The 22,756-nt window shown below is 33.6% G+C and overlaps 1 protein-coding gene across 4 annotated transcripts; it reads left to right on the forward strand.

Annotated features, from left to right (window-relative positions):
- The first annotated feature begins 644 nt into the window (after positions 1–644).
- Lsd-2 (Lipid storage droplet-2) lies at positions 645–22,489 on the forward strand. 4 transcript variants are annotated; one of them, XM_073973352.1, is made up of 5 exons: positions 670–1,209; positions 12,977–13,417; positions 17,444–17,503; positions 20,987–21,153; positions 21,264–22,489. In XM_073973352.1, the coding sequence occupies exons 1-5, from the start codon at positions 1,035–1,037 to the stop codon at positions 21,393–21,395; spliced, it is 975 nt and encodes a 324-aa protein (XP_073829453.1). In that variant the 5' UTR covers positions 670–1,034; the 3' UTR covers positions 21,396–22,489. The 4 variants fall into 4 exon arrangements, with proteins under 4 accessions (XP_073829454.1, XP_073829453.1, XP_073829452.1 ...); XM_073973351.1 differs by lacking the exon at positions 20,987–21,153 and having other exon boundaries at positions 672–1,209; XM_073973354.1 differs by lacking the exon at positions 17,444–17,503 and having other exon boundaries at positions 694–1,209.
- Positions 22,490–22,756: the final 267 nt, after the last annotated feature.

A 22,756-nucleotide genomic window follows, 5' to 3' on the forward strand; every position in this document is an offset into this window, starting at 1 on the left:
ATCATAGGATTGATGCTGGCCGAAACACTATGGTCTCGGGTCAATCCGGTACGAAAGAACCCGCTACCGTGGTATTGTTATTCTACGGTAAATTTGTTTGGAAATAAAGCACTACGGTTTACATTATCAAGTGTGCGTCAATTCTGATTACCGAAGCAATCGAAAGCGCTCCACAGCCAGGATTAGGCCCCGAGAGTCAGGATCGTGACAAACTTCACATTGCGGGCATGCAAAGGTTTTAAACTTAATTGATAGTCAGCTTGAATTAAATGACATAAGTTGTGTAAGCGATTTATATCCACCTCATTCAGGTTTGGATATCAGTAAAATTAATTACTGTAGGTTTTGTGAAGATTCAGAAGAGTAGTGGTATAGGGTATCACATAGTTGGACCCCCGGTATCACATAGTTTATTTTGCCTTCATGCTGGCATGTCTGTCAAATATTAGAACTTCCCTACTTTGGTATAAAGAGTGGCAACCATAATGGCAACGAAATGGAAAAAACAAACAAATCGGTGAGTAACCCAAACCGTTGATTAAGAGCACGCAAACGAGCGAAGTTCACGCCATGATAAGCCAAAAACTGAGGGTACTGGGTATTGTGGACTGTATGTATGTATTTCTGAGTAAATGAGTTTGAATAAAAATACAAAAATTCGATCGTTTTGTACTCAGCCAAATCGCACAGAGCAAACGAAATGCAGGCGTAACAACTTGAGTTCTTTTTTATATATTATCCGTGGAACCAGTTTCACAGCAAGTCAGACACTTTGTGTACGCGCTAAAGAGAGCATATACCGTTGATTGGACAAATTTTAAACGGTTTTTTTTTATAACTTTAATTCTAAAAGTTTTTGAACAAAAAGATAGAAAAGAACCACAAGAAAATAGTGATCAAAGAAATACAAAAGTAAAAAAATTATTACTTTGGAAAAATAATTTCGGAAAGTTTAAACAAAGAAGTGATTAACAATTTGTAATATTATTTTACAAAAAAGTGAGAAAAAATAAAACAAGAACAACAATAAAAAAATGGAAAGTGTAGAAAACAAAACAGCCACCGGAAATGGCAACTCTGCCGCCGTTGTTGAAACAAAAGATACCCAAAATCTTTTACCACATTTGGAATCATTGGAACGTATTATTAAATTGCCTGTAGTTGGTGCCGCCTGGGATAAATCACAAGATGTCTATGGCAAAGTAAAAGGTAGGTACCACAGAACAAAAAAGAAAAAAAAAACAAGAAAAATGAAACGAAACTCCACTCATTGCCACTGGAGTAGAAAAATCGACGACAAAGAAAATGACAAACGACCTCAATGTACTTTACTGGCTGCCAATGGCGAAGCTAGAAACTTCATCGACCATTTCAATGTAATACACGAAGTTCAATGAACTCGATTCTCGATTTCTAGTGTTCGGTTCTCATTCTTTTCTGCCTGCCATCTATCTCAGTGCAAACCTTGAGAGTTTCTTATTGCACAAAAAACGGTTATTATATACTTTGGCAAAAAAATAACAACAACAACAACAACCAATGTTGTCAATAAATAAATGTCAGTTGCATTATGTAAAGAGCAGAACGAAAATTGTTGTAAACAACTGTCGCTGTAAGTCGGTTATTTGGTTTGCATCTATGCAAATGAACTGTAATTATTATTTCGTTCGTTCGTTATCTACCAACTAGCTAACCAGCCATCCATCCATTACCATCCATATTGGCAATATTTTTGCGGTGGCCAAGACATGACAAACACGCTCGTCCAATGTGCTTACTGGGTGAAGCCATTTTTAATTTTGTAGGTCGACATACGGTCTAAAAACATTTTTGACATGTGGTTTTCATTTTGTGCGAATTGCGAATCATAGATATGAGAGATTTCGAGATGGCAATTGTTTCATTTTCAGGAATAGAGATTTTTTGGATGTGCATAGACTAAACTGATGCCTTAAAATAAGACTTAGAATATTAATCTGCCTTGTTATGTGGCAACTCTTTTTATTTTTTAATGCAACATCTTAAGGCCTAACTTAGAGATGAACACGGTGTATTTAGAATCATACTTAAAAAAACAATTGCTTACCGGGTTCCAGTCTGATCTAAAACACCTGCTTTTTGTAGAATTTATGCCGGATTTTGTGAGATGATTCGAATTTAATTTGAAAATTTGCCTGTGAGGCCGAAGATCATTTAATTTAAATTCGTCCGAACTGCTACCAAACTCCAATTAACAAATAATTTTTTTGTTTGTTTGAAAAATAAAATAATTAAATATTTTTCAAAAAAGAGAAGTTTGGCAATATTTCGAACAAATTTGAATTCGGATTTTTTCGAAGTGAACCCATTTATCATTGGTGCCACCGTGGTGCAATGGTATTCACACCCGCCTTGCACACAGAAGGTCGTGGGTTCGATTCCCCGGCTAGGCAACAACAAATTTTCACGGTGGCAAAATACCCCTCAGTAATGTTTGCAACATTTCCTGAGTATTTCAGCCATGTAAAATTTCTCTACAAGTGGTGTCTTAGGACACGCCGTTCGGACTCGGCGATAAACTGTAGGTCCCATATTATTGAGCTAATATGAATCGGGGTGCACTCATTGATATGAGAGAAGCCTCCCTTGTCCCGTCTGGAATGTTTGTAGAATGAATATGCATATAAACCATTTACCATAGGTTATCTAAACTTTGGAACAGCTTGACGCCTTCTGTTTTATATGTTATATTTGACCGCAGTCGAAAACCTTCCTCGTATTGATAATAAACTGATTGCAGAAAATCGAACTCCATGTTCTAACTAAAAACTGTGGATAACAGTTATCGCATCTGTAATATCCCAAAAGTTAAATCACCCTATAACATTCCTTCCTAGGAAATTAATTGACAGAAGGAGATAAATTTAGAAGTGAGCTTAGTCTAGTAGTTGTAAACTAAGGAAATATTTTCCACGCCTTACAGCATGCCCAAATGGTAGGAACATGTCATTACTTCATGCATTACCGAGTAATTAAAGCTCATTACTCTCCGCATTATCAGGTAGTACATATATACTTACACATAACTACTTACTTTACTCATTACTAAGTAAAGATTAAGGTAACACAGAACTAGTGTATCCGAGTGCATCGTAAGCATCGCAGTTTTTTGTTTTCAAAATTACGAAGAAATGTTGATGTACACATGCGTGTGTGTGTAGTGTGATTGGCTAAAAATCAAAAGTTCGTTTGTTCAAAACCAGCAGAGAGAAAAATAAAAGAAAAAGAAAAACAACAATAATGTGGAGTGTTGAATTTGAACATAAATTCAGCTCAATTGTTATAAAAATAGAACGTATGTTTTTAGCTTTTTCGACTGCCGGTATGTGGTTAAATATGTACTTAAAAACATATTTAAGGAAGTACTTCTTGCCTATGACATCTCCATGTAAAAACAACGACTTTTACGGCCAATTTAAGGGTATATTTTACTGCCAAAATTTAATGAATAACGTCATTACTTGGTAATGACTTTTTTGCTGGTGTTTGTCTAACCTTAAGATGAACTTTTAGGCATTAATATCCTCTGGCAAGTGTTCCAATCTTTGACATTTAGTGAATATTAAAAAACACACTTTATAGTTCGGTTTTTATAAACAATAGTAATTTAAACTTTCATTTAAATTTACTACAATTAGCAGTTTGAACACCAGTTTGTGTTTGTATCGGATGGGTGTTCCAATCTTTTGACTTTAATTTATTTTAAACATTCGTTTTGAGGAACGCTCTGAATAGTTCACTTTTCTATTGTAGTGAACCACCACCTTGAATTTATATGTTCAAATCGTTGAATATATCACAAATATTTTCAATTATTTCATATTCCATTTCAGAAAAAAGGATAAATTTTTTTCGCGCTACATCAACGATTTTTGATATGTAGGTTAAAAAAAATTCCCAGTACGAATCTGGTCGCGAGCCAATTTTTGGTTGTTGCGGACAAAAGTTATGGCGGTTTAAAAAACCTTCTGGCCTAGGCAACACGCATTGTCGCCAAGCGTCATTTGGCTTTTTTTTTTGGAAAGTTTGACTGTTTTTAAGCTAAGAGTACTCGGGACAGTTTGATTTAGGACCATGTGGCTTGATTGAGACAACTCCAAAACATGATTTTTAAAGGTTTTTGCAGCATCTTCTGGCGAATGCTGCTATTTTTCGGGCTCATACGAATAGTTCCATGATGCATCACCTGGATCCACCTTATAAACTTCTTTTGAAGCACCGCGATCTATTTTTTTCGAAATTTCATGCACCGATCGACAGGGGATCAAACGAGAAAACCCCCATTTTTGCCGCCAAGTGTTCATGCAATATCGAATGTTAGTTGGTGGAAAAAAAGCCCAAGGATGCCTCCATCTCACGGTATATAGCATTGCGTTCTTGCATTATCACACACGGCTTATTTTTTTTTTTTTTTTTTTGCAAAACGTCCGTTTTTGGACGACCCTCACGAACTTCGTTATCTTTGGCTAGTGTCGGCCACGATTGAATTCATTAAACCAGTTCTTCATAGTGCTATAGGATGGTCCTTTATCGACATACAAAGATTTAATTTTATCGATACACTTCAATTATTCACGTCGGAAGTTGTGAACAATTATCGGACGAAAATTTTCTCAAGTAAATTCCATTTTGTTTGCAAAGTGATTTTTTCAAATCACTGTAAACAACTCAACACATGAACACATGGTCATATGTGAAGCTGCCCTGACGCTTAGGCTAAAAACCGTCAAACTTTCAAAAAAAATGTCAAATGTCTAGGCCAAAAGGTTTTCCATTGACCTTCATATTACTACTTTTAGAGCTACAAACTATCGACAGTCCGACTATCGTTCTGATTGCTGTCGTAAAACTTTCTTCATATCGGACTCTAAACCTAAAAAAAACTATAATTTTGTAAATAATTCGCGACAGATAACACAAACCACATATTTTGGTGGCCGATGCAACCTTTGTTTAGCGACAGCAAAAAAATTTGTTAGCTCTACTAAATTTCCAATTTTGTGCTAGTATTCCAAATAATTGCGAAACTTGCACTTCTCTTTAAACAAAAATTTCGCTGAATGACGCTCTCTTTTGCTATTTTGTACCAAACAAATTTAGGTGAGTAGAAACTAGCAGCTTATTTGCTGGCATCTGATTGGCTGATACATTGTTTTGACATTTCTGCCAGATTGTTCGCAAGTTTTGCCACTTTCCGTTCCCGTACATTTTGAATAAATTTCTATGGTAAAGACAAATTTGACAGTTTGCTCCTTTGCTAGCTACACCACTAAAAAGTACGGGAACAAAACATATGTATATTTCACACATTCGTCCAAAAGAACGCTCTCTGTAGTTTGCTTTTGAACGCATTTTATAATTCAGGGTTTTTAGTGAAGTTCAGCATTTCATATCGAATTTGCTTCAGATAAGTGTTGCAATCTTCCGAAATTTGGTTCATTTTAAAGATGAAATGAACCGTATCATGTTAATTGTTCATAAGCGGTTTGTAGTGTGCTCTTGTCCTAGGGTTGATCCACAACAGACATTATAGGTTTCCTATATTGATTTTTCTTGAAAAATTTAATTAATTTAGTTTGTATGATCGATTCTGTGTGATCAAAGGTTTTATAAATCATTTCTAGGTTTTGGAGATTATTTCAAGGTTTCACTATGAGCTCCCTCACCTCCAATGAAATTTTCTTTGCTCTTAGATTAATTTTCACTAAGTATTTATGATCAGTAGTTTATTCGCTATTTACTTTAATCGTTTGAATCAACTTAAAGAGGAGGAAAGTATTTCGAGGGGCCCAATAGTCAAAATATGACTTTTTGGAAGCAAAAATACCAATACATGTGTGCAAATTTTTCTTTAGAGGACCAGCTCCACCCTATCGGCTAAAGTCAATTCATTGAAGAGTTCAACTACATTAATTCAACAATTCTATGAGCCTTTTAGTTCATTAGTTCACCATTCTAGTTTATTAAGAAGTTCGACTTCTTTAAGTGTTTACTTTAACTGAACTATGTAGTTCATTTTTTTAAGTGTGGAATACAAATTTACTAAAATTTCAATTGTTTGACGGTTCGATAAAGTCTCAGTAAGAATAATATATAATTCTGGTGCTCCTTATTATATTTTAATTGCTAATTTCTGTGCATAGTTGACTGAACTAGTTCATTTGCAAACTGCATAATACTAATTGACTAGAAATATATATAAAATATAATTATATTTTAATTAAAATATTATTCAAAACATTTTTATGTTTATGAATAATAAATTTGCAGTCCATAAATAGAGTAATTACGAATACATACTAATCGTGTTCGAATCTCTTTTTGAAAGTCTTTGTTTGATATTTTATTTTTATTTGAACGATAAGCAAACAACTTGTGGCTTAATATTTCCAGAATTTACTTGTTGTTTATTTGTTGTTTTTTTTCTTTCATTCTCTTGGATTTATTGTGATAATCTGAGTTTAAGCAAATTGGTTTAAAATGCTTGTTATTGTTGCTCTTAGTAAATATTTTGATTACCAAATACAGCTGATTATTTGAAGACTTTGTACTCAAAGTTATAAAAATGTCTTAGTTCGTATTAAAATGTTCCAAAAAATAAAAAGCTTGAATTGCGGGGAGCAGTTGTAGTTTTTTATTAATTTTTTATTTGAAAAGCAAAGAAGCTTAAAAGTGGCTTAAATTTGATCATTTTCGAAAATATAATATAGTTATGGATGTCGCCTCAAATCTCTATATGTTCACTTAGTCGGGGTGCAGTTGTAGTTTGCATTTGTATTTGAAAATAAACATAAATGAGGGATATATGTTCATGATTGATATGATTACTTTCGAGACAGTTGGAGAAAAATAATGTTTCGGATTTCACCACAAATCACAAACCGGTCACTTAGTATTTTCTAATAAATTTAAGTATTAATATAATAATTGGTGTGTGAGCAAATGTGCTTGCAATTTATAACTCAGCTAATTTCATATGACAAATCCCAAAATTAATATTTGTTGTCTTTGGGGGAGATGTTCTTTATATTATGGTTGAAAAGGACGCAGGAATTATGTATTTCTTGCAACATTGAATATTCTATCTTCTTTCTACGTCAATTCAGTTTTTCAATGTCAGAATATATAACAGGTGTCATTACTGGAATTAAAAAGCTGTTGAATATTTGGTTTTAATTAAAAAACCGTGCTATTAATTAATTAATTAATAATTCTTGGGTATTATGCCACACTTTTTTAGAATAATTTGTATCTCCGACAAAAAAAGTAGATTTAAAATTGGAAAGGGTGGGGGACTTAATATTTTATTCAGTTGTGTTTCTTCTCATCTTTTATTTATTTATATATATGAAGTATTTATGTAAATTAATTTGGACTTTGCTCACAAAAGTTAACAAAGCAGATAAAGCAGATGATGTCGGTAATGATGATGATGATGATGATGATGTTTTTTTATAACTGGCTTTGTTGTTTTTGTTTATATAACTGACAATCTGAGTGTGTGTAATTAAATTTAAATCCGCTATCTGTTAGGAAATGCTACGAAATACGTCATTTTGTGACATTAAATTTTTCTTTGTGTGATCTGTACCTAAACGTGATACCAAAATATATTTAGCCCAGCGAACAATATGATAAGAGTTTAGAGATTTCGGACTGAATTCTATCTATAGCCGATTACTGAAACATCGTAGGGAAAAATATGTTTTTGCAGATAAAACAAACAACGAACTCAGCCCAAATATTGATTTGTGATTTTAAGAATTCTATACGAATTTTAAAACTGGAAAATTGTAGTTTTATGGGTTGTGTTACCTGATGACTTGTCTCCATTATTTTTTATACTATTCATTTTAAATACTATTCATTTATATACTTATTATAGTTTTAAAGTGAAAAAAACTTATAACTAAAAGCTCTAGCGATTACGGCTATCGACAGCCATCATTAAATAGTTCACGTTTTTTGTTTTGCATTTCCCTTTTGTTCAATTCAAATCAATTATTGAAATTTAAAATTTGATCAGCATTTTCTGTTTGCTTGAAGAGGTCATCACGTCAATATGCATATGATCAATAAGCCAATAAGCAATAATTTCCATTATCATTTTCTGTCTCTCTCTCGCTCTAATTGGCAAACAGTTTTTATTTGGTTTATTTATTATTATTGTATAGTGGCAATATTTTTAGCAATTTAGCTTTCTTTAAAGGCCTTTGCCTTTTATTGATTTTTCTGTTATTGAATGAATTTGTTGGATCTGATGATGATGAACTTTTTCCCGGTTATTTAACATACACACATCCATACTTACATATATACATACACACATATGTGTAGTATATTGTTGATAATTTAAATTTCAATTAAATTTAATTGTTTTCAATTATTACTTTTTGAGGGGAGTAGGAGGAGATATTGCGGTCAAGATATCGTCGTAGAACAACAAATACAATTGTGAGAAAATTCTTGGGTGTAGTTTTTCATTCATTCAGCAAATTTGCCTTTTCCCCCTTTGGCTGAATAGGTATGAACTATAGCAGTTAACTATGAAATGTGATTGAGGTTGTGCTTTGTTTTTAAAATGAACCTTAATTTACAAATAACAATAATTTTGCTATGCAAAACAAAAAACAGAAACTAAGCACATGCCCAGGGTGTGGTCAGTTTAAGGTAAAGTGATGGGATTATTCTAGAAAGTAATCTAAATCAGTTAAACGATTTTTAGCAGTTTCTTTTTTTTTACTGTAGAAAAGGTCAGTTGTTGAGAAGCCTTAAGACTTTATTTAGTTTCAGGTAATTACCCAGCAAAAAAAGTCCTCCCAAAATCATGGGTTTTGTAAGGGATTTTTGGCAGCCGTAACTACTCGCAAACCCCCTTTCTTCCCCATTATTTTTACAAGGGCATGTCGCACTCAGTTTGTAGTTATTTTATGACCACTAGAATAACTAGTTATTCTGTGGCCACTAGAAGTTGAAAAGTAAGTTGAAAAAATTCTATTTTTAGAACAGTTAATGTAGAGATTTTTTTTTTAATTTCATCACACTTCTTTACTTTTATTTTATTTCGCTTGCTGTGCGAGTTGAACACACGAACCCTCTGATTTCTAGCCAAAGACACTACCTACTATGCCACGCACACGAACATTAAGGGTTGCTTAAGAACTTAAAAGTGCAGTACACATGTGCACCACGAACTGTTATTTTTTAATTAAAAAAAACTCGCGTGCCGACAGTGAGCCTTGAACACACAACCCTAGGATTTATAGTCAGACACACACTCACTGTGCCACCGTCCTCATTACTTAGTGAGGAGCAAAGTAAGTAGGTTTGCCTTGTAATTTTTTTAAGAAGTATCCCATTACTTTTCAGATTACTTGTAATGGGAAAAGAAGCTTGTTTACATTACTTTGTAATGACTACCGGATCCGAATTTTTGCTGGGTATATCCTGTAATTTGCAGCTGAACTACAATCACTAACAAATATGTGATTTAGAGAAAATAAATATAAAATAAAAATTAATAAATAAAAAAATAGTTTTAAAGCTTAAAAAACAAGGCTTCCTTAGACATCTTATTGTCGAGTGATCCCTACCTTGGATCCGCTGTTTAATTCGCAATAGTCTGTTTAGGATGGAAATACAATCGAATAAGAACAAATATAGGATGCTGGGGTTGGATTCTTGTTCTATGCAATTTTTAAATTAAAAATATTTTGTTTATAAAATATATATTCATATGTAATTTCTTTGTAAGCTGAAACGAAGAATCGAAAAACTGTATGACACAAATATTCTATTTTTTGTCGTTGGAATTTTCAAAGATTTGGAAACCGCAAGCCCCATGGTAGAACAAACAAGGTAAAGTAAATACTACAACAAATACAACTCAACAACAACCAAATAGAAAATTATTTTTGTTTGTAATGTTAGTGTCACCGGAATATGTAAACAAAAGAAGGAAATGTCTATAAATTATTGGAATTTAAAAAACCAAGATTTTTTCACATTTCATTAAAGATTTTGAAAAACATCAATGAAAATTCGTTTCATTTTCAATTTGAATGTTTCCATATCATTCCACTAAATGGATAATTTCTCGCAGAAGGTAGAATTCTTGCAAAAATCTTTGGGATCGCTGGAAATTCATTGAAAAAATCAAAAGACACATGTTTATTTGGGCTTTATTTTTTCAAATTTAACAAAATCCACACATATTAACAAATATTGTACCGCCTCTATAAGTGGTAAAACACCACGTCGTTCGGACTTGGATATGAGGTTACTTGTCCTTGATATGAAGAAGTATTTATGGGAAATAGTTTTTTTCGGAATGATATATTTTTTCCTCAAAAAATATTTATCCCTAATATACACAGAGAATAGAAACATATATATAAAATGTCGTACGGAATTTTACACTAACATTACAGCCCAGTTCAGTCAGCTGGGTTTTGCTGTTACCTTATATTGTTCTACCATGCGCAAGCCCTATAAAAATGAACTAAAGGAACTGTGGTAGCAGTGAAAATTCTCTACTAGATTGTCCTTAATTGTATTTTCGTAGACTTCACCATATTTAAGATATAGAAGTTCAAATTGGGACAATTCTCTCTCCGTACAAAACAATGCCATAACTGCAATTTCCCAACTTAAACTTATATATTTCTTGTGCCAGACTATGAAAATTATTTGAGTTTATGGGTAACAAGGGAGAAAGGGAACTCCTTCACCTCCTCTCTCTCCTAAAAGTCCACAAATTTTCATGTTATATTTTCAATGTCTGGCACAAGAGTATCTCAGTAATGGTAAAAGCTAGAAAAAAATACGAAAGCCAATCTTGTAGAGAACTATCACAGCTATAAGATTTTCCATTTCCATAGGACTTACCGTTTTCAAGCAACTCGTGAAAACTTAACAAAAAAACCTAAAAATGTACCTGAACTTTTATATCTCAAAAATGGTAAAACCTAGGAACAAATAATAACGGTGAATCTTCTAGAGAATTTTCACAGCTGCAACATTTTCTTCAGCTCCATTGGAGCTTGCTGTTTCCAAGCAAAATCGCGAAAACCTAAAATAAACCTAAAAATGTGAACTTTGACCGTGATTTATTTAAAAAGCGCTCCGTCGATTTTTTGTTTGTTTTTCGATTTTTCTCATCTAGGAACATTGTGGTTTCAGAATCCGAAAAAACTTCCAAGCTCCTTTCATTTAAAGTTGTTTCAAGAGCACCGTGGGGTATGTTTAGAAACTGGCTACTGTACCCAGAGTTCTCCTAAATTCAAGTTTTTCAAACACTATTAAGCTTTCCCAAATAAATAGCGCGATTTTAAGTAATCGGCGTTTTTATTAAAAAATGTACGAAATTCTAATAATAACTTTCACAAATGCATCCCAATTTGTTGTTTTTCTTAAACACTAAATTACATATAAAATTACAATCACAAATCAATTACACTCCTATACAAATTAAACCCAACCGCTGAATGAAAAAAGGTCCCAAAAAGATGAAAATAGGCCCCAGCAGGTTTTTTGTTGTTTGGGCATATTTTCATTTTCGTTTTGGGTGTTGTTTCATGTTGTTTCACACCTCCAAAATTGTTCTCCAAATTCACTTTCGTTTGGGGTTAGGTTAGGGTCGACATAAGATGTTGTCCCTTTTGAGAATTAGGTTAAGGCTTAATTTTTCCTCTTTTGTTTTTAAAATTGTGAAATTATTCTCTGAGATCATATTTAGCCCACTTGAATTATTCATAACAAACATTTCTATACAACACTTGTCACTGTAGACATGTGGTTTAGTGTTACCAACAATGCAAGTAATTTATAACTAATTATAGTAATGGTTTTTTGTTTGTGTGTGTTTTTTTAATGCGCATTTCAATTTATTCACAGTTTATTTCGTTAAAAAAAACAAAATGTATAAAGGGAAACAGAAAACTTTTTGTTTTGTTTATTAATAATGACTTTTTGTTTGTTCATGGATGAATTATTTATGATGAAATAAAAGTTGATTACAGATCACTTGTCACGTCTAAGTCATTTACATGTGACAATATATTATTCATTAACTATTCGTAGCTGTCGCTGGAAATTGCTTTTGAATGAAATTTTAATTTACAAAATTTAAAATTATATTAAAAAAACTTACTAATCTGATGATTTGATTGCAAAAAAACTGCTCTCTTTACTAGCCATGATAACAAGAAAAGGCCTTCCCCACACTAAGAATTTCGCTTTATGCATTTTGTTGTTGTGCTATTTTTGGCAAACATCGTATGACTTTGGTTCTGGAACAAAATAAATGTTACCTTATCGATTTGTTTATGGTATTATCCTATGATTTATTTAAAGCTAAAATTTGACGTCGACGCTGATATTGGCGATAATTAAATACTTGGCCAGTCTGGATGGGGAAAAAACCCAATTTGAATTGCTAAAGTACAATTGGCAATTGTCTGATAACGAAGCACAGAAAAAAGTCCATAAAACGATTGTAAAACCATACAAACATCGAAAAAGAAACAATAGACCCTGACATTGCCATATATTTTGCCATATCAGAATCGGGTCAATAATGCCTCTCAGACATGAAAAAACGGCGAGATAATGCTATTTGTTTTTGCTGAAAAAGAAATGCATTGCAGTGCAGCCATAATTTCTCACTGATAGATTTCGCTGAAATGATAATCTTTTTAGATTGATTGTGCGTTTAGAATTCTTAAAAAATTCCCCAGGGCAATGTTAGAATAATTAGTATGATCCAATTACGAACCCATAACTTATTTCTATATACAAAAGACTTAGTGATAAAATTTTTCAATCTCACCCAAAACTTGAATAGCCTACAATCAACATAAAAGATATTCCTTAACCTAACCTCACTTGTATTCTGAGCCACTTAATAACAAAAAACCTCTCCGTTCTTCTTTTCCAGGAAAAAATCGTGTCTTCAATTGGGCGTTGAGCGCTGCCGAAGATTGTGTATCACGTGCCGTTACCACAGCTGCACCCATTGTCAGCCGATTGGATCGCCCCATACAATATGTTGATCAAACCTTGGTTAAGGGCATCGATAAATTGGAAGTTAAGGCACCCATCATTAAGGACACCCCTCAGGAAATCTATAATCAAGCGAAAAATAAAGTCATTGATGTTGTCCAGCCACATATTGATCGTGTTGTTAAATTCAAAACTGCTGGTCAACAAAAGGCTGCCTCTTTGAAGGACTTAGCCTGGCAGAAGGCTAATGAAGTTTTGGCCACTCAATATGGTAGTTTAGCTGTAAATGGTGTTGACACCACAACCGCATTGGCTGAACGTTTATTGGAATACTATTTCCCCAAATCCGAATCAGATGTTGAAGAAGATGATAATGGTGAGTATTAAGGTGGGCAGATATGTATGTTTGTGTTGTTGTGTGTAAAGGGATTTTTGTGAGGTTATCGAAAATACATAAAGTGCGTAAAGTGTTGTGTTTAAAGTCGAGACAGAGTTAGATTAGATGATTTATTTGAAAGAAGAAGACCTCTTAATGTTATCCTGTAAGTTCTTCCGAAATTAATTCAGTCCGTATAAGACATTTAAAGTGAGACTTGGAAGTTCTTCTGCCTACAGAAAAGTACGAACGTTTTCTTTCTATAAAAAATCTAAATGGTTTCTGTCTTTAGAAAACCTATAAATGTTTTCTGTTAAATGAAGACCTTCAGATTGCCTTCTTTCTAAAAATACTCTGACAAAGCGGCTACGAAAATGTCTTCTGCTTATAAAAGTCCTGAATATATAAGACCTTCAAACGGTCTTCTGTCTATAGAATTCCTTCATACAGAGGTATCAAAGACATTCATAAGATCTTTTGTGTCTCGAAGACCTTCATAAATTCTTGTGTGTGTAGAAGACCTTCATACTGTCTTCTGGGTATAGAATACCTTCATATAGTCTTCTGTGCATAGAAGTTCTTCCGAAGGTTTTCTATCTACAGAAGACATTGAAAAGCTGTCTAAAAAGACATTCAAAATGTCTTCGGTCTATAGAATACCATCATAAGGTCTTCTGAGTATAGCAGACTTTCAAAAGGTATTTTGTATATAGCAGACCTTCAAAAGGCCTTTCTTTTATAGAAAGCTTTCAGGTGGTATTCTATATATAGATTACTTCCAAAAGGTTCTCCTTCTATAGAAAATCTTTAGAATTTGTTCTGTCTATTGAAAACATTCAAAGATATTCTGTCTGCAGAAAACCTTCAAAGAGTATTCTGCCTACAGAATGTCGCGACCCTCAAAGGATTACAACTCAGAATAAGGATTTTAAGATTCACCCTTTCTTTTAGGAAAGCCTATATCATCGTTTTTCTTAAAAAATCTTTAGAAGCAGACTTTCTTGGAGAAAGCGATATTTTAAAGCGCCGTTTTTTAGAAAAAAAAACATGTCTGCGCCTTTAGCTGTAATGTTGATCTAGAAAATGTTGCCTAAACAGCCTTTCGTTATGATGTTTCGCAGGATGTTGGCAATGATGTTGCTTAAAAACCACACCACTTTGCTGTGATGTTTCTCTAGAAAATGTTCCCATTTGCTGTGATGTTGCTGAAAAAATCTGTTTAAAAACACACACCGTTTGCTGTGATGTTTCTCTAGAAAATATTCCTAACAATCCACGCCTTTGTACTGTGATGTTTATCTAGAAAATGTTGCTAAAAATCCAGGCCTTTTTGCTGTGATGTTTCTCTAGAAAATGTTCCTAAAACTCCACGCCTTTCTGCTGTGATGTTGCTGGAAAATTCTTTTTAAAACCAACGTCGTTTGCTGTGATGTTTCTCTAGAAAATGTTCCTAAAAATCCATGCCTTTGTGCTGTGACGTTTCTCTAGAAAAAGTTGCTAAATATCCACGCCTTTTTGCCGTGATGTTCCTCAAGAAAATGGTTCTAACTATCAACGCTTTTTGCTGTGATGTTTCTCTAGAAAATGTTCCTAAAAATCCATGCCTTTGTGCTGTGACGTTTCTTTAGAAAAAGTTGCTAAATATCCACGCCTTTTTGCCGTGATGTTCCTCAAGAAAATGGTTCTAACTATCCACCCTTTTTGCTGTGATGTTTCTCTAGAAAATGTTCCTAAAACTCCACGCCTTTTTGCTGTGATGTTTCTTTAGGAAATGTTCCTAAAATCCATGCCTTTGTGCTTTGACGTTTATCTAGAAAATGTTGCTAAAAATTCATGCCTTTGTGCTTCTAAAAAATGTTGATAAAAATCCACGCCTTTTTGCTGTGATGTTCCTCAAGAAAATGTTCCTAACAATCCACGCTTTTTGCTGTGACGTTTCTCTAGAAAATGTTCCTAAAAATCCACGCCTTTGCTGGGATGTTTCTCTAAAAAATGTTTCTAAGAACTCACCCCTTTCACTGCGATGTTTCTTTAGAAAATATTCCTAAACCCACGCCTTCTGCTATGATGTAGCTCTAGCAAATGTTCCTAAAAATGCACTCATTGATATGAGATAAGTCTCGCTTTGTCCCTTCTGGGATGTTCTGTACATTGAGTTTTCAGCGAATCAAATCAAATCCATTTCTCTTTTAATAGTCAATAAAAATTATTAGCCACAATTCTCTATCAATTTCGATATTCGAACTTCTTTACTATCACTTCTAAGCGTGTACTCGTATGTGTGAGTGCAACAAAAATTGGCAACACGAAAATATAGAATAATTTCTATGATAAGATAAATATTAAGAATTCCATCAATTACCTTTGTCTGTATATATTAACCAAGGTGAAAAGTAAGCAAACTCACATATTTACGCTACAGTTTTTTTTTGTTTGAATGGCCCAAGGTTCAATTCTAACTGATATGAAACAATGTTGTTGATGATGAGAAGAATAAACACTATTATCTGACGCAGGCCTTAATACTTCAACAAAAGACTATGTAAACAACATCATTGTGTGTTTTTAGTTGCAAACATTATTTTATTTTAGTCACAATACAATGTATGATGTGGATGGACTTTGTGCTCTATTTGTATTGTTGACAAAAAGTGCAGGGAAAATAAATAAAAAAAAAAATATAATTAAGTAAATTGGATTATTTTGAATGGAGGTTTTAGTAGGAACAAGTAAGAAAAGCGTTAAGTTCGATCAGGCCGAACTTTTTATACCCTCCACCACAAATTTCAGCCATTTCGGTGGATTAATGTGGCCACAACCTTCAAAATACCGAAATTCTGAGGGTACCGTTCTATGGGGGCTATATGATGGCGTGGGCCTATACCTAAAACTTTCTGGGGGAAAGTTTTATACGCCTAAAGAAGACTAAATACCAAATTTCAGCCATCTCGGTGTGATAATGAGGTTAAAACGTTCAAAATATTGAAAATCGGGAGATATTGTATTATGGGGGCTATATCAACACGTGGACCTATATGAACATTTTATGGTAGAAATGTTACTTAGCCTCTGGAAACACAAAATACCAAATTACAACCAATTCTGTGGTCAAATGGGTCTAATACATTCAAAATATATTAAAATGACGCGTACTTTATATGGGGCCTTATATGGGGGCTATACCAAAACATGGACCTATATAACCCAACTTTGGTAGGAATGTTTTCTGGCCTCTGAAGACACAAAATACCAAATTACAACCAATTCTGTGGTCAAATGGGTCTAATACATTCGAAATATATTAAAATGACGCGTACTTTATATGGGGCCTTATATGGGGGCTATACCAAAACGTGGACCTATATAACCCAACTTTGGTAGGAATATTTTTTGGCCTCTGGAGACACAAAGTACCAAATTACAACCAATTCGGTGGTAAATTGGGCCAAATATCTTAAAAATTCCTTAAAACGACGGCGCGTCACGCGTCATTTTGTATGGGGGCTATACGAAAGCGTGGACCTATATAGCCCGCTTTCAATACCAAAAGTCCTACGTAAATATAACTTATTTTCCCAAAATTTCATCAACCTACGTCAATCCGTTCGGACGCTAGAGTGATTTCCACAGACGGACAGACGGACAGACGGACAGACGGACAGACGGACGGACATGGCTATATCGATGTAGAATTGCACGCTGATCAAGAATATATATACTTTGTGGGGTCTACAATGATTATTTCGAGTAGTTACAAACGTAGTGACAAACTTAATATACCCCCATCCTATGGTGGAGGGTATAAAAATAAAAACGCCGTGTGCATTTTTGTGTGTTCCATTTTGATTTGCATGTCTAGTAGTTTATTTTTTACTTTATTGGAATTTCGTCATAAATGTTTAAATTTAATATTGCATGATGCCTAATTTCAATTGTGTTTTTCTGTGTGTTAGAAAAAGTCAATAAATGTTCTTTTGTTTAACAAAAAGAAACTTATTTTTATTTATTTTTTCGTTTAATTCTCAGATGTAAAAGACACTGCTGTCACACAAAATGGCCATAATGGCAAACATCCCGAAAATGACAGTAAGTTTTCTTTGTTGTTTGTTTGGTTTCGTTTCGTATACAAAATCCTTCTATTACACCCTAATAGAAAACAGAAAAGGGTATATAGCAGTAATAGACGGGGTTAAAGAATTTGTTGCATGCATTAAAAAATAAATAATATTTATTGGCTTTTTCTATCTTCAATATTTATCAAATATTTGTAATTGACATGTTTTAAGTTCAATTTAATAATACTATGCATGGATCTATAAATTTTATAATGAAGTATAACATTTTACATACAATTTTTAAACCAAGGAGATCTATAGAAAATGTTTTACAATTAAAAGCTCTAAAGCATCAATTGAAAATGTTGCCATTCCATGCTAGTATAGAGTACGATGCATGGTACAATAATTCTTAGGTAGGCCACAGCTAACAGCTGATTACAATTTTTTTTTTTTGTTATGGCTTAATCTGTCAAAACCGTGTTGACATGCAGAGTTGATATTTATTATTGATCAAAAAATTCAACTCTGTTTTGTTTTCATTTCACATTTCGTTCTACTTCTTCTTCTTTGTTTACTCATCCGTTATCATTCATCAAAACAATTTTGACGTTTTACGCCATAGCGACAGGGTTGTATTTTTTTGGCGATTCTCATACCTGGCCTACCTATGAATTATTGTACCATGGTACGATGCATTTGCTAAAATGAAATCTATAGGCGTGTCACAGATTCCGATCGGAATGGTTTCAATTCCGTAATTTCATTTCAATCGTTTTTGTTTTAGCTTCTTCAGATTCGGATCGATTTTGTAAAATCAGAAAACTTCATTATTTAGTTTAAATATGAAATTAAATGTAAATTTGTTAACAAAACAACATTTTTATTATTTCTAAGTGTTTTTAGACTGTTTTCAAGTGGCAAATTTAAAAAAAAATATAAATACAATTCCGTTTGCAAAATCAAAAATGGTTTCATTCCGAAAAATTCTTCGTTTTTCGTTTTCTGAAGATGCTAAATACGGAATTAATTCCACTTTCGATCGGAATTCGTTTTTGTGACATGCCTGCTAGTGCTGCAGACATCATACTTTATAAATCGACTGTAGAATGTGTGGCCACCCACAGCCGTCTTGCCTAAGTCAGAATAAATACGTTGAATGTTACAATAATAGTACGCGTCTATATAAATGGATTTAATAAACCCAATGTCAATATCATTGCGTATACGTCAAATAAATCTTAATTAAGAATGTTAACCTAGTAAGAAGCTCATAACGCTTTAAAACCACATGAAAAAATGAAAAAATTGTTTGGCAACACTTACGCGAACCTCAAGGAACCAATTGTGCTTGAGGTATTGCTACAACAAAAGCCCCAATAATTACTGTACGCAATGGCATACAAACCGATGTTAGCAGTTGCCACATCAGAATTTCGATAGTGGGCGATATCTCTGTATTGAGCTAATGGTAATGTCACATTAGTCAAATATTTGCTCCAGCGACCGGCAGTGGGCGCTTACTGAGAGCGAGTGAGAATAAAATTCATTGCATTATTTACGGTCATTTCCTCGCAGTAAGCACACACTGCCGGTCGCTGGAGCAAATATTTGACTAATGTGACCTTACCTTAAGCCTAATAAATTAAAATTTGACCGATTCATGCTATGTTCTTGCTAGAGAAAATTTAAACTAATATCCGAGGTCTATCGGTTTACTCAGTTTTTCCATAGAAGGTCTTTAGAAGCACCCATTCTTTGACAAAGAATCTTAAGAAGCACTCATTCTTTGAGAAAGAGTCTTAAGAAGCACCAATTCTTTAAGAGAGAGTCTTAAGAAGCACCCTTTCTTTGAGAAATAGTCTTAAGAAGCACCGTTTCTTTGAGAAGGAGTCTTAAGAACCACATTTTCTTTGAGAAAGGGTATTTTTATACCCTCCACCATAGGATGGGCGTATATTAAGTTTGTCACTACGTTTGTAACTACTCGAAATAATCATTGTAGACCCCACAAAGTATATATATTCTTGATCAGCGTGCAATTCTACATCGATATAGCCATGTCCGTCCGTCTGTCCGTCTGTGGAAATCACTCTAGCGTCCGAACGGATTGACGTAGGTTGATGAAACTTTGGGAAAATATATTATATGTACGTAGGACTTTTGGTATTGAAAGCGGGCTATGTAGGTCCACGCTTTCGTATAGCCTCCATACAAAATGACGCGTGACGCGTCGTCGTTTTAAGGAATTTTTAAGATATTTGTCCCATTTTACCACCGAATTGGTTGTTATTTGGTACTTTGTGTCTCCAGAGGCCAAAAAACATTCCTACCAAAGTTGGGTTATATAGGTCCACGTTTTGGTATAGCCCCCATATAAGGCCCCATATAAAGTACGCGTCATTTTAGTATATTTTGAATGTATTAGACCCATTTGACCACAGAATTGGTTGTAATTTGGTATTTTGTGTCTCCAGAGGCCAAAAAACATTCCTACTAAAGTTGGGTTATATAGGTCCACGTTTTGGTATAGCCCCCACATAAGGCCCCTTATAAAGTACGCGTCATTTTAATATATTTTGAATGTATCCGACCCATTTGACCAAAGAATCGGTTGTAACTTTGTATTTGTGTTTCCAGAGGCTAAGAAACATTTCTACCATAAAATTTGTATATAGGTCCACGTGTTGATATAGCCCCCATAATACGATATCTCCCGATTTTCGATATTTTGAAAGTTTTAGCCTCATTATCACACCGAGACGACTGAAATTTGGTATTTGGTCTTCTTTAGGCTTATAAAACTTTCCCCCAGAAATTTTTAGGTATATGTCCACGCCATCATATAGCCCCCATAGAACGGTACCTTCCGGATTTCGGTTTTTTGAAGGTTGTGGTCACATTAATCCACCGAAATGGCTGAAATTTGTGGTGGAGGGTATAAAAAGTTCGGCCCGGCCGAACTTAACGCTTTTCTTACTTGTTTGCTGTAAAGTTGCTTTGGAAAATCTTTCTTAAAAAATCCACGCCTTTTGGTGTTAGCTGCTTTGGATAATCTTCCTCGAAAATTCACGCCTATAACAGTGATGTTGCTCTAGAACAATCTAGAACAATTCTTTAACAATCCAAACCTCTAGGAGTGATGTTGCTTTTTGTTGTTATGTAGCTATGGAAAATGTTCCTTAAAAATCCACGCCTGTCTTTTGCTGTGATGTTGCTCTAGAAAATGTTCCTTAAAAATCCACGCCTTTTTCTGAATAATTCCAAACATTATTAACTTGCCATTAATCGACTAACATTTCTAAATATCTTAAAATGAAAAGCAAAATGTCCGTTTTAACAACTAAACATGGTTAGAAAGGAATGTGCCTGCCATCCCTCTATCTTGTTTTTAACTTAATCCTTTCAAAATTCCCTTTGTGTCCAATAATATTTAATCTTTCTATCTGTGACTAAAATTTAACAATTCAGTAAATCAAAATTTCCCGCTTTTCTTTTTCTTCCATCATTTTAGTTGAAGAAATTTATAATCCAGATATTGAACTTGATAGTAGATTCTTAGTTGCGGCATCCACTGTCTTTCTATCCATGTCACTGAAAATTATAACCGAAATTGTAGAATATGTTAGAAAAAATCCCGAAATAATCAATATAATCGATAGGCAACTCAATGAGTTCATGGTAAGCCATAGCTATAGAAAAGGCCAATATTTATAAATTAGTTTTAAGCAATTCACTATTTAAAATTGCATACTAATTTCAATTTTGTTTTGTTTCTTGTTTACTTTTAGTCCCAGTTCCCGCAAGCGAGGACCCAGTACTACACACCGTACAGACAGTCGGCAGACTCAAGAACAAGATATCCCGTCGCGTCTATAGAAATGTCTCCAGACAAATCCGCAAAGTCCAAAAGGGCAATGTAAACGACTATCTAAGCTCTCTGATTGCTGCCTTGAAATTGCATCAATACATCAACTTCATTAACTCCTCGATGGGCACAAATGTTGAGCAATCATCATTGACTGAACAGAATTCAGCGGCGACGGCGTCAACTTCGCAACATGCCAATAACTGTAAAGTTCCCAAGTAATTGGTCCTTTGATGTAAAATTAAAAAAAAAACTATTTTTTGTTTAATTGCATTTTAATTTTTTCTGTCGTCTGCCACGAGAAGTAGAACTAACACACAAGACCTCCAATGTGTGTAAACATTATCATCTCCCTAATCTACCCTACCCTACCCTTCCCTCTCCTGTTACTGTAATCCTTAAGTTTTATTTAGTTGTAGATCCAAGTATAACAGAATACTATGAAAGAAATTAAACAATTGAACAAATTGTTTATTTAGTGTATAAGTCAAAAGAATCGAGGAATGAATATCCTCTAAAAAATTGAGATCACTCTACAAATCCTTGAAATCATAAAATACACCCCAAAAACAGGTGGAATGTTTTCGCTACCCATGATATTGATTTTGTTTGCAAGTATTTTGAATTCCACTACTCAAAATCAATTTTCTTTAACATTCCCTTCAAATCCCAACAACAAAAATAATACAAAGTACATTTATGTTTTCCAATCAGAACAATGTAAATATATTTTTTTTCAAAAAGGAAAACATTCGTAAATGTTCTCTTGTAACAGAATTTTGAATTACAAAAATTATTGTTTTTCTTTCAAAACCTTACCTTCTCCCAAATAAATAAAAATGATAAAAACTAAGCTTTAATATTGAAATAATATCATAAAGCCTGTCATACATACGCACATATCTATAATTATTATTTTATATATTTTTCTAAGTTATATATATTTATGAATAGCAGTAATGAAGTTTTTAGTTTTTAAGTACCCCCCGAAAATGGAAAATACTGAAACATAAGTATACATTTTTATTGTGTAATCTATAATAATAATATATAATGTGAACAATACATATACGCATACATATATATGTGAAGTAAAAGTGATAAATTATTATTATGAAAATATAATAAAAATAAGATTGAAAAAGAAAACACTGTTTTATATTCTTTCTTTAATATCCTTGAAGAGAAACTTGGGATCGAATTTCATTACATCGATCTTCTACTCTTTCTTGCACACTTAGGTGGGAGAACTAAGTATAAATTTCCAACCAAACACATCTATTACTCCTTGTTTGTAACTACTCGAAATAATAATTGTAGACCCTACAAACTACATATATATATTCTTGATCAGCGTGCAATTCTATATCGATCTAGCCATGTCCGTCCGTCTGTGGAAACACTCTAGCGTCCGAG

The sequence above is a fragment of the Musca autumnalis genome, unplaced genomic scaffold (genome assembly GCF_047663935.1).
Source record: "Musca autumnalis isolate F117 unplaced genomic scaffold, ASM4766393v1 scaffold_3, whole genome shotgun sequence".
NCBI lineage: Eukaryota > Metazoa > Arthropoda > Insecta > Diptera > Muscidae > Musca > Musca autumnalis.